This window comes from Nerophis lumbriciformis, linkage group LG16 (genome assembly GCF_033978685.3).
Source record: "Nerophis lumbriciformis linkage group LG16, RoL_Nlum_v2.1, whole genome shotgun sequence".
Classification (NCBI taxonomy): Eukaryota; Metazoa; Chordata; class Actinopteri; order Syngnathiformes; family Syngnathidae; genus Nerophis; species Nerophis lumbriciformis.
Window position 1 is genome coordinate 45,105,722 of NC_084563.2, and position 12,697 is coordinate 45,118,418.

A 12,697-nucleotide genomic window follows, 5' to 3' on the forward strand; every position below is an offset into this window, starting at 1 on the left:
TGTTTGTTATTTTGTAGTCTCATACAGTATAGGGGACATTTATAAACCCTCGGTTACACTTTTTTAAATAGATTCAATCTTGCACGTGGAAAGTTTAAGTGAGGGCTTTAGTTGATATAACACTCCCGTGTAAATTGTGTCTTGGATCAAAGATCCTATCTACTGCCCAATAGCAATTCAAATCTGCTGAAACAGCTACAAAAGCCACATGCTTCGACGAAGCTAGTAAAGAGAGACACACAGCGGCTGGATTTTAACGGAGGGACTACTAGCCAGGACAACATTGATAGAGACATTGCAGCGTATGTTCTAGAAAACATGCAGGCTATTTCTACAGTGGAGTCACCCAATTTCAGGCATCTAGACACAATGGACAGTGAGTACATAAACATGGAAAGCAAGCTAAAGAAAACATTTAAAACTCTGCCTCTGCTCATCATTCATCACTGAAGGTACACCCACTCTGTCAATTCTCTTATATACTCTTTCATTCTAGACTTCTAGAGTGTTTGATTATCACATCACTCTAAATGTATAGACTATAAAGTTCACAAACATAAAGAGGGATCCTAGTGGGCCAGGCCAATCTTTCCTTTTCTCTAAACTAAAACAGGGGAAATGCGTAGAGTATTCTGGGCTTCAGTACAGTGTTGATCTCATGAAGACATGATTTTATTTCACAATTCCTTGAGAGAGAAAAAAGGCCTGGTTAGGCGTGTGTATAGCAGTATGTGTGCTGTATATAGTGACATGACATATAATCATGTCATGTGTGCCTTCCTTGGGTGAAGCCAGGTTTACAGCTATGTTGTGATATGTTGTTATTATGCGGATTGTTACTTATGTATGTTATGTTGCAGCATCTCTGTCTGGACTGGAGCCTGCAGTGCCTCAGACTGGAAGTCTCTCCAGAGAGTGGTGAGGACGGCGGAAAAGATCATCAGGACTCCTCTTCCTCCTATCAGGGAAATCGCAAAAAGCCGCTGCCTGACCAGGGCTCAGAAAATCTGTAGAGACTCCTCCCACCCCCACCAAGGACTGTTTTCACTACTGGACCCTAGAAAGAGGTTCCCCAGCCTCCGTAGCAGAACCTCCAGGTTCTGTAACAGCTTCTTCCCTCAGGCCGTAAGACTCTTGAACGCATCATAATGATCCCCGCAATCCCCAGCACAGCAGGAGAAGACTATGTTACCTGTCCCGTGAAGTCGGCCGAGTCTTGCAGAGCCACTTCTTTGCAAAGGACTGGATGTCTGCTTCGTCAGCTCCGGGCGGACAGTTGAAGGAATCTTTTCCGTGGTTTGATTAGACGCTACTGCCTTAGTCGCATTGTAATTGTTGACTGAGGGGATCTTCACACCTACAGGGAGGACATAGAAGATGTCAAACTCCAAATATATAGTTTTTATAATTTTTTTTCGTAAAATATGCATTTTCTTACATTTACGGGTTTTGTCGGGACTCCTGATGACGTTTTGAGACATCTCCTACAACTACAGCACCAGAATTGTGCTGCTGAAGCAAGTACGTTTTTTTGAATTTTTTTACGACATTTTAGCAAAATGTTTTTTTTTCATAAAATATGCATTTTCTTCCATTTTCGGGTTTTATCGGGACTCCTGATGACGTTTTGAAACATCTCCTACAACTACAGCACCAGAATTGTGCTGCTGAAGCAAGTCCGTTTTTTTGAATTTTTTGTAAGGGTCCCCCCTTACGACATTTTAGCAAACATTTTTTTTCGTCAAATATGCATTTTCTTACATTTACGGGTTTTGTCGGGACTCCTGATGAGGTTTTGAGACATCTCCTACAACTACAGCACCAGAATTGTGCTGCTGAAGCAAGTCCGTTTCTTTGAATATTTTTACGACATTTTAGCAAAAACATTTTTTCGTAAAATATGCATTTTCTTACATCTTCTTACATTTACGGGTTTTGTCGGGACTCCTGATGACGTTTTGAGACATCTCCTACAAATACAGCACCAGAATTGTGCTGCTGAAGCAAGTCCGTTTTTTTGAAATTTTTTACGACATTTTAGCAAAAAAAAATTTTTTTTTCGTAAAATATGCATTTACTTCCATTTTCGGGTTTTATCGGGACTCCTGATGACTTTTTGAGACATCTCCTACAACTACAGCACCAGAATTGTGCTGCTGAAGCAAGTCCGTTTCTTTTAATTTTTTTACGACATTTTAGCAAAAAAAATTTTTTTTCGTAAAATATGCATTTTCTTCCATTTTCTTCCTTTTTCTGGTTTTATCGGGACTCCTGATGACGTTTTGAGACATCTCCTACAATGACAGCACCAGAATTGTGATGCTGAAGCAAGTCCGTTTTTTTTAATTTTTTGTAAGGGTCCCCCCTTACGACATTTTAGCAAAAACATTTTTTCGTAAAATATGCATTTTCTTACATCTTCTTACATTTACGGGTTTTGTCGGGACTCCTGATGACGTTTTGAGACATCTCCTACAACTGCAGCACCAGAATAGTGCTGCTAAAGCAAGTCCGTTTTTTAAAACATTTTTACGACATTTTAGCAAAAAAAAAAAGTTTTCCGTAAAATATGCATTTTCTTCCATTTTCGGGTTTTATCGGGACTCCTGATGACGTTTTGAGACATCTCCTACAACTACAGCACCAGAATTGTGCTGCTGAAGCAAGTCCGTTTTTTTTAATTTTTTGTAAGGGTCACCCCTTACGACATTTAACAAAAAAATGTTTTCGTAAAATATGCATTTTCTTACATTTTCTTACATTCGACATTTTAGCAAAAAAAATGTTCCGTAAAATATGCATTTTCTTACATTTACGGGTTTTGTCGGGACTCCTGATAACGTTTTGAGACATCTCCTACAACTACAGCACCAGAATTGTGCTGCTGAAGCAAGTCCGTTTCTTTGAATTTTTTTACATTTTAGCAAAATATTTTTTTTTTTCGTAAAATATGCATTTTCTTCCATTTTCTTCCATTTTCGGGTTTTATCGGGACTCCTGATTACGTTTTGAAACATCTCCTACAACTACAGCACCAAAATTGTGCTGCTGAAACAAGTACGTTTTTTTGAATTTTTTGTAAGGGTCCCCCCTTACGACATTTAGCAAACATTTTTTTTCGTAAAATATGCATTTTCTTACATTTACGGGTTTTGTCGGGACTCCTGATGACGTTTTGAGACATCTCCTACAACTGCAGCACCAGAATAGTGCTGCTGAAGCAAGTCCGTTTTTTTAAAAATTTTTACGACATTTTAGCAAAAAATTATTTTTTTTTCGTAAAATATGCATTTTCTTCCATTTTCGGGTTTTATCGGGACTCCTGATGACGTTTTGAGACATCTCCTACAACTACAGCACCAGAATTGTGCTGCTGAAGCAAGTCCGTTTTTTTGAATTTTTTGTAAGGGTCTCTCCCCCCTTACGACATTTAGCAAAAAAATGTTTTCGTAAAATATGCATTTTCTTACATTTTCTTACATTCACGGGTTTTGTCGGGACTCCTGATGACGTTTTGAGACATTTCCTACAACTACAGCACCACAAATGTGCTGCTGAAGCAAGTCCGTTTTTTTGAATTTTTTGTAAGGGTCCCTCGACATTTTAGCAAAAAAATGTTTTCGTAAAATATGCATTTTCTTACATTTACGGGTTTTATCGGGACTCCTAATGACGTTTTGAGACATCTCCTACAACTACAGCACCAAAATTGTGCTGCTGAAGCAAGTCAGTTTTTTTGAATTTTTTGAAAGGGTCCCCCCTTACGACATTTTAGCAAAAAAAAAATTCCGTAAAATATGCATTTTCTTACATTTACGGGTTTTGTCGGGACTCCTGATGACGTTTTGAGACATCACCTACAACTACAGCACCAGAATTGTGCTGCTGAAGCAAGTCCGTTTCTTTGAATTTTTTTACGACATTTTAGCAAAATATTTTTTTTTTCGTAAAATATGCATTTTCTTCCATTTTCTTCCTTTTTCTGGTTTTATCGGGACTCCTGATGACGTTTTGAGACATCTCCAACAACTACAGCACCAGAATTGTGCTGCTGAAGCAAGTCCGTTTTCTTGAATTTTTTGTAAGGGTCCCCCCCCCCCCTTACGACATTTTAGCAAAAATTTTTTTTCGTAAAATATGCATTTTCTTCCATTTTCTTCCTTTTTCTGGTTTTATCGGGACTCCTGATGACGTTTTGAGACATCTCCTACAATTACAGCACCAGAATTGTGCTGCTGAAGCAAGTCCGGTTTTTTGAATTTTTTGTAAGGTCCCCCCTTACGACATTTTAGCAAAAACATTTTTTCGTAAAATATGCATTTTCTTACATCTTCTTACATTTACGGGTTTTGTCGGGACTCCTGATGACGTTTTGAGACATCTCCAACAACTACAGCACCAGAATAGTGCTGCTGAAGCAAGTCCGTCTTTTTTTAATTTTTTACGACATTTTAGCAAAAAAAAAAGTTTTTCCGTAAAATATGCATTTTCTTCCATTTTTGGGTTTTATCGGGACTCCTGATGACGTTTTGAGACATCTCCTACAACTACAGCACCAGAATTGTGCTGCTGAAGCAAGTCCGTTTTTTTGAATTTTTTGTAAGGGTCTCCCCCCTTACGACATTTAGCAAAAAAATGTTTTCGTAAAATATGCATTTTCTTACATTTTCTTACATTCACGGGTTTTGTCGGCACTCCTGATGACGTTTTGAGACATTTCCTACAACTACAGCACCACAAATGTGCTGCTGAAGCAAGTCCGTTTTTTTGAATTTTTTGTAAGGGTCCCTCGACATTTTAGCAAAAAAATGTTTTCGTAAAATATGCATTTTCTTACATTTACGGGTTTTATCGGGACTCCTAATGACGTTTTGAGACATCTCCTACAACTACAGCACCAAAATTGTGCTGCTGAAGCAAGTCAGTTTTTTTGAATTTTTTGAAAGGGTTCCCCCCCTTACGACATTTTAGCAAAAAAAAATTTCCGTAAAATATGCATTTTCTTACATTTACGAGTTTTGTCGGGACTCCTGATGACGTTTTGAGACATCACCTACAACTACAGCACCAGAATTGTGCTGCTGAAGCAAGTCCGTTTCTTTGAATTTTTTTACGACATTTTAGCAAAATATTTTTTTTTTCGTAAAATATGCATTTTCTTCCATTTTCTTCCTTTTTCTGGTTTTATCGGGACTCCTGATGACGTTTTGAGACATCTCCAACAACTACAGCACCAGAATAGTGCTGCTGAAGCAAGTCCGTTTTTTTTAAAAATTTTTACGACATTTTAGCAAAAAAAAATTTTTTTTAGTAAAATATGCATTTTCTTCTATTTTCGGGTTTTATCGGAACTCCTGATGACGTTTTGAGACATCTCCTACAATTACAGCACCAGAATTGTGCTGCTGAAGCAAGTCCGTTTTTTTTAAATTTTTTGTAAGGGTCCCCCCTTATTACATTTAGCAAAAAAAATGTTTCGTAAAATATGCATTTTCTTACATTTTCTTACATTCACGGGTTTTGTCGGGACTCCTGATGACTTTTTGAGACATTTCCTACAACTACAGCACCACAAATGTGCTGCTGAAGCAAGTCCGTTTTTTTTTATTTTTTGTAAGGGTCCCCCCTTACGACATTTTAGCAAAAAAATGTTTTCGTAAACTATGCATTTTCTTACATTTACGGGTTTTATCGGGACTCCTAATGACGTTTTGAGACATCTCCTACAACTACAGCACCAGAATTGTGCTGCTGAAGCAAGTCAGTTTTTTTGAATTTTTTGAAATGGTCCCCCCTTACGACATTTTAGCAAAAACACTTTTCCGTAAAATATGCATTTTCTTACATTTACGGGTTTTGTCGGGACTCCTGATGACGTTTTGAGACATCTCCTACAACTACAGCACCAGAATTGTGCTGCTGAAGCAAGTCCGTTTCTTTGAATTTTTTTACATTTTAGCAAAATATTTTTTTTTTCGTAAAATATGCATTTTCTTCCATTTTCTTCCTTTTTCTGGTTTTATCGGGACTCCTGATGACGTTTTGAGACATCTCCTACAACTACAGCACCAGAATTGTGCTGCTGAAGCAAGTACGTTTTTTTGAATTTTTTTACAACATTTTAGCAAAAAATTTTTTTTCCGTAAAATATGCATTTTCTTACATTTACGGGTTTTGTCGGGACTCCTGATTACGTTTTGAAACATCTCCTACAACTACAGCACCAGAATTGTGCTGCTGAAGCAAGTCCGTTTTTTTGAATTTTTTTGTAAGGGTCCCCCCTTACGACATTTTAGCAAACATTTTTTTTCGTAAAATATGCATTTTCTTACATTTTCTTACATTCATGGGTTTTGTCGGGACTCCTGATGACGTTTTGAGACATTTCCTACAACTACAGCACCACAAATGTGCTGCTGAAGCAAGTCCGTTTTTTTGAATTTTTTGTAAGGGTCCCCCCTTATGACATTTTAGCAAACATTTTTTTTCGTAAAATATGCATTTTCTTACATTTACGGGTTTTGTCGGGACTCCTGATGACGTTTTGAGACATCTCCTACAACTACAGCACCAGAATTGTGCTGCTGAAGCAAGTCCGTTTCTTTGAATTTTTTTACAATTTAGCAAAATGTTTTTTTTTTCGTAAAATATGCATTTTCTTCCATTTTCTTCCTTTTTCTGGTTTTATCGGGACTCCTGATGACGTTTTGAGACATCTCCTACAATTACAGCACCAGAATTGTGCTGCTGAAGCAAGTCCGGTTTTTTGAATTTTTTGTAAGGTCCCCCCTTACGACATTTTAGCAAAAACATTTTTTCGTAAAATATGCATTTTCTTACATCTTCTTACATTTACGGGTTTTGTCGGGACTCCTGATGACGTTTTGAGACATCTCCAACAACTACAGCACCAGAATAGTGCTGCTGAAGCAAGTCCGTTTCTTTGAATTTTTTTACGACATTTTAGCAAAATATTTTTTTTTTCGTAAAATATGCATTTTCTTCCATTTTCTTCCTTTTTCGGGTTTTATCGGAACTCCTGATGACGTTTTGAGACATCTCCTACAATTACAGCACCAGAATTGTGCTGCTGAAGCAAGTCCGTTTTTTTTTAATTTTTTGTAAGGGTCCCCCCTTATTACATTTAGCAAAAAAAATGTTTCGTAAAATATGCATTTTCTTACATTTTCTTACATTCACGGGTTTTGTCGGGACTCCTGATGACGTTTTGAGACATTTCCTACAACTACAGCACCACAAATGTGCTGCTGAAGCAAGTCCGTTTTTTTTTATTTTTTGTAAGGGTCCCCCCTTACGACATTTTAGCAAAAAAATGTTTTCGTAAACTATGCATTTTCTTACATTTACGGGTTTTATCGGGACTCCTAATGACGTTTTGAGACATCTCCTACAACTACAGCACCAGAATTGTGCTGCTGAAGCAAGTCAGTTTTTTTGAATTTTTTGAAATGGTCCCCCCTTACGACATTTTAGCAAAAACACTTTTCCGTAAAATATGCATTTTCTTACATTTACGGGTTTTGTCGGGACTCCTGATGACGTTTTGAGACATCTCCTACAACTACAGCACCAGAATTGTGCTGCTGAAGCAAGTCCGTTTCTTTGAATTTTTTTACATTTTAGCAAAATATTTTTGTTTTTCGTAAAATATGCATTTTCTTCCATTTTCTTCCTTTTTCTGGTTTTATCGGGACTCCTGATGACGTTTTGAGACATCTCCTACAACTACAGCACCAGAATTGTGCTGCTGAAGCAAGTACGTTTTTTTGAATTTTTTTACAACATTTTAGCAAAAAAATTTTTTTCCGTAAAATATGCATTTTCTTTTATTTTTGGGTTTTATCGGGACTCCTGATTACGTTTTGAAACATCTCCTACAACTACAGCACCAGAATTGTGCTGCTGAAGCAAGTCCGTTTTTTTGAATTTTTTTGTAAGGGTCCCCCCTTACGACATTTTAGCAAACATTTTTTTTCGTAAAATATGCATTTTCTTACATTTTCTTACATTCATGGGTTTTGTCGGGACTCCTGATGACGTTTTGAGACATTTCCTACAACTACAGCACCACAAATGTGCTGCTGAAGCAAGTCCGGTTTTTTGAATTTTTTGTAAGGTCCCCCCTTACGACATTTTAGCAAAAACATTTTTTCGTAAAATATGCATTTTCTTACATCTTCTTACATTTACGGGTTTTGTCGGGACTCCTGATGACGTTTTGAGACATCTCCAACAACTACAGCACCAGAATAGTGCTGCTGAAGCAAGTCCGTCTTTTTTTAATTTTTTACGACATTTTAGCAAAAAAAAAAGTTTTTTCGTAAAATATGCATTTTCTTCCATTTTTGGGTTTTATCGGGACTCCTGATGACGTTTTGAGACATCTCCTACAACTACAGCACCAGAATTGTGCTGCTGAAGCAAGTCCGTTTTTTTGAATTTTTTGTAAGGGTCCCCCCTTACGACATTTAGCAAAAAAAATGTTTTCGTAAAATATGCATTTTCTTACATTTTCTTACATTTACGGGTTTTGTCAGGACTCCTGATGACGTTTTGAGACATCTCCTACAACTACAGCACCAGAATTGTGCTGCTGAAGCAAGTCCGTTTTTTTTTATTTTTTGTAAGGGTCCCCCCTTACGACATTTTAGCAAAAAAATGTTTTCGTAAACTATGCATTTTCTTACATTTACGGGTTTTATCGGGACTCATAATGACGTTTTGAGACATCTCCTACAACTACAGCACCAGAATTGTGCTGCTGAAGCAAGTCAGTTTTTTTGAATTTTTTGAAATGGTCCCCCCTTACGACATTTTAGCAAAAACACTTTTCCGTAAAATATGCATTTTCTTACATTTACGGGTTTTGTCGGGACTCCTGATGACGTTTTGAGACATCTCCTACAACTACAGCACCAGAATTGTGCTGCTGAAGCAAGTCCGTTTCTTTGAATTTTTTTACATTTTAGCAAAATATTTTTGTTTTTCGTAAAATATGCATTTTCTTCCATTTTCTTCCTTTTTCTGGTTTTATCGGGACTCCTGATGACGTTTTGAGACATCTCCTACAACTACAGCACCAGAATTGTGCTGCTGAAGCAAGTACGTTTTTTTGAATTTTTTTACAACATTTTAGCAAAAAAAATTTTTTCCGTAAAATATGCATTTTCTTTTATTTTTGGGTTTTATCGGGACTCCTGATTACGTTTTGAAACATCTCCTACAACTACAGCACCAGAATTGTGCTGCTGAAGCAAGTCCGTTTTTTTGAATTTTTTGTAAGGGTCCCCCCTTACGACATTTAGCAAAAAAAATGTTTTCGTAAAATATGCATTTTCTTACATTTTCTTACATTTACGGGTTTTGTCAGGACTCCTGATGACGTTTTGAGACATCTCCTACAACTACAGCACCAGAATTGTGCTGCTGAAGCAAGTCCGTTTTTTTTTATTTTTTGTAAGGGTCCCCCCTTACGACATTTTAGCAAAAAAATGTTTTCGTAAACTATGCATTTTCTTACATTTACGGGTTTTATCGGGACTCCTAATGACGTTTTGAGACATCTCCTACAACTACAGCACCAGAATTGTGCTGCTGAAGCAAGTCAGTTTTTTTGAATTTTTTGAAATGGTCCCCCCTTACGACATTTTAGCAAAAACACTTTTCCGTAAAATATGCATTTTCTTACATTTACGGGTTTTGTCGGGACTCCTGATGACGTTTTGAGACATCTCCTACAACTACAGCACCAGAATTGTGCTGCTGAAGCAAGTCCGTTTCTTTGAATTTTTTTACATTTTAGCAAAATATTTTTGTTTTTCGTAAAATATGCATTTTCTTCCATTTTCTTCCTTTTTCTGGTTTTATCGGGACTCCTGATGACGTTTTGAGACATCTCCTACAACTACAGCACCAGAATTGTGCTGCTGAAGCAAGTACGTTTTTTTGAATTTTTTTACAACATTTTAGCAAAAAAAATTTTTTCCGTAAAATATGCATTTTCTTTTATTTTTGGGTTTTATCGGGACTCCTGATTACGTTTTGAAACATCTCCTACAACTACAGCACCAGAATTGTGCTGCTGAAGCAAGTCCGTTTTTTTGAATTTTTTTGTAAGGGTCCCCCCTTACGACATTTTAGCAAACATTTTTTTTCGTAAAATATGCATTTTCTTACATTTTCTTACATTCATGGGTTTTGTCGGGACTCCTGATGACGTTTTGAGACATTTCCTACAACTACAGCACCACAAATGTGCTGCTGAAGCAAGTCCGTTTTTTTGAATTTTTTGTAAGGGTCCCCCCTTATGACATTTTAGCAAACATTTTTTTTCGTAAAATATGCATTTTCTTACATTTACGGGTTTTGTCGGGACTCCTGATGACGTTTTGAGACATCTCCTACAACTACAGCACCAGAATTGTGCTGCTGAAGCAAGTCCGTTTCTTTGAATTTTTTTACATTTTAGCAAAATGTTTTTTTTTTCGTAAAATATGCATTTTCTTCCATTTTCTTCCTTTTTCTGGTTTTATCGGGACTCCTGATGACGTTTTGAGACATCTCCTACAATTACAGCACCAGAATTGTGCTGCTGAAGCAAGTCCGGTTTTTTGAATTTTTTGTAAGGTCCCCCCTTACGACATTTTAGCAAAAACATTTTTTCGTAAAATATGCATTTTCTTACATCTTCTTACATTTACGGGTTTTGTCGGGACTCCTGATGACGTTTTGAGACATCTCCAACAACTACAGCACCAGAATAGTGCTGCTGAAGCAAGTCCGTCTTTTTTTAATTTTTTACGACATTTTAGCAAAAAAAAAAGTTTTTCCGTAAAATATGCATTTTCTTCCATTTTTGGGTTTTATCGGGACTCCTGATGACGTTTTGAGACATCTCCTACAACTACAGCACCAGAATTGTGCTGCTGAAGCAAGTCCGTTTTTTTGAATTTTTTGTAAGGGTCTCCCCCCTTACGACATTTAGCAAAAAAATGTTTTCGTAAAACATGCATTTTCTTACATTTTCTTACATTCACGGGTTTTGTCGGCACTCCTGATGACGTTTTGAGACATTTCCTACAACTACAGCACCAAAATTGTGCTGCTGAAGCAAGTCAGTTTTTTTGAATTTTTTGAAAGGGTTCCCCCCCTTACGACATTTAGCAAAAAAATGTTTTCGTAAAACATGCATTTTCTTACATTTTCTTACATTCACGGGTTTTGTCGGGACTCCTGATGACGTTTTGAGACATCACCTACAACTACAGCACCAGAATTGTGCTGCTGAAGCAAGTCCGTTTCTTTGAATTTTTTTACGACATTTTAGCAAAATATTTTTTTTTTCGTAAAATATGCATTTTCTTCCATTTTCTTCCTTTTTCTGGTTTTATCGGGACTCCTGATGACGTTTTGAGACATCTCCAACAACTACAGCACCAGAATAGTGCTGCTGAAGCAAGTCCGTTTTTTTTTTTATTTTTTACGACATTTTAGCAAAAAAAAATTTTTTTTAGTAAAATATGCATTTTCTTCTATTTTCGGGTTTTATCGGGACTCCTAATGACGTTTTGAGACATCTCCTACAACTACAGCACCAAAATTGTGCTGCTGAAGCAAGTCAGTTTTTTTGAATTTTTTGAAAGGGTTCCCCCCCTTACGACATTTAGCAAAAAAATGTTTTCGTAAAACATGCATTTTCTTACATTTTCTTACATTCACGGGTTTTGTCGGGACTCCTGATGACGTTTTGAGACATCACCTACAACTACAGCACCAGAATTGTGCTGCTGAAGCAAGTCCGTTTCTTTGAATTTTTTTACGACATTTTAGCAAAATATTTTTTTTTTCGTAAAATATGCATTTTCTTCCATTTTCTTCCTTTTTCTGGTTTTATCGGGACTCCTGATGACGTTTTGAGACATCTCCAACAACTACAGCACCAGAATAGTGCTGCTGAAGCAAGTCCGTTTTTTTTTTTATTTTTTACGACATTTTAGCAAAAAAAAATTTTTTTTAGTAAAATATGCATTTTCTTCTATTTTCGGGTTTTATCGGGACTCCTAATGACGTTTTGAGACATCTCCTACAACTACAGCACCAAAATTGTGCTGCTGAAGCAAGTCAGTTTTTTTGAATTTTTTGAAATGGTCCCCCCTTACAACATTTTAGCAAAAACACTTTTCCGTAAAATATGCATTTTCTTACATTTACGGGTTTTGTCGGGACTCCTGATGACGTTTTGAGACATCTCCTACAACTACAGCACCAGAATTGTGCTGCTGAAGCAAGTCCGTTTCTTTGAATTTTTTTACATTTTAGCAAAATGTTGTTTTTTTTCGTAAAATATGCATTTTCTTCCATTTTCTTCCTTTTTCTGGTTTTATCGGGACTCCTGATTACGTTTTGAGACATCTCCTACAACTACAGCACCAGAATTGTGCTGCTGAAGCAAGTCCGTTTCTTTGAATTTTTTTACATTTTAGCAAAATATTTTTTTTTTCGTAAAATATGCATTTTCTTCCATTTTCTTCCTTTTTCTGGTTTTATCGGGACTCCTGATGACGTTTTGAGACATCTCCTACAACTACAGCACCAGAATTGTGCTGCTGAAGCAAGTACGTTTTTTTGAATTTTTTTACAACATTTTAGCAAAAAAAAATTTTTCCGTAAAATATGC

At 36.6% G+C, this 12,697-nt stretch overlaps 1 protein-coding gene across 3 annotated transcripts in view; it reads right to left on the reverse strand.

The window, feature by feature from the left end:
* The window catches only part of LOC133617290 (uncharacterized), a 222,957-nt gene that overhangs the window by 95,903 nt on the left and 114,357 nt on the right, over positions 1–12,697 (reverse strand). For all 3 annotated transcript variants that reach the window (XM_061977214.2, XM_061977215.2, XM_061977213.2), the window contains exon 7: positions 1,193–1,357. In XM_061977214.2, coding sequence (XP_061833198.2) covers positions 1,193–1,357 — 165 coding nt within the window. The remainder of the gene's footprint in view (positions 1–1,192; positions 1,358–12,697) is intronic.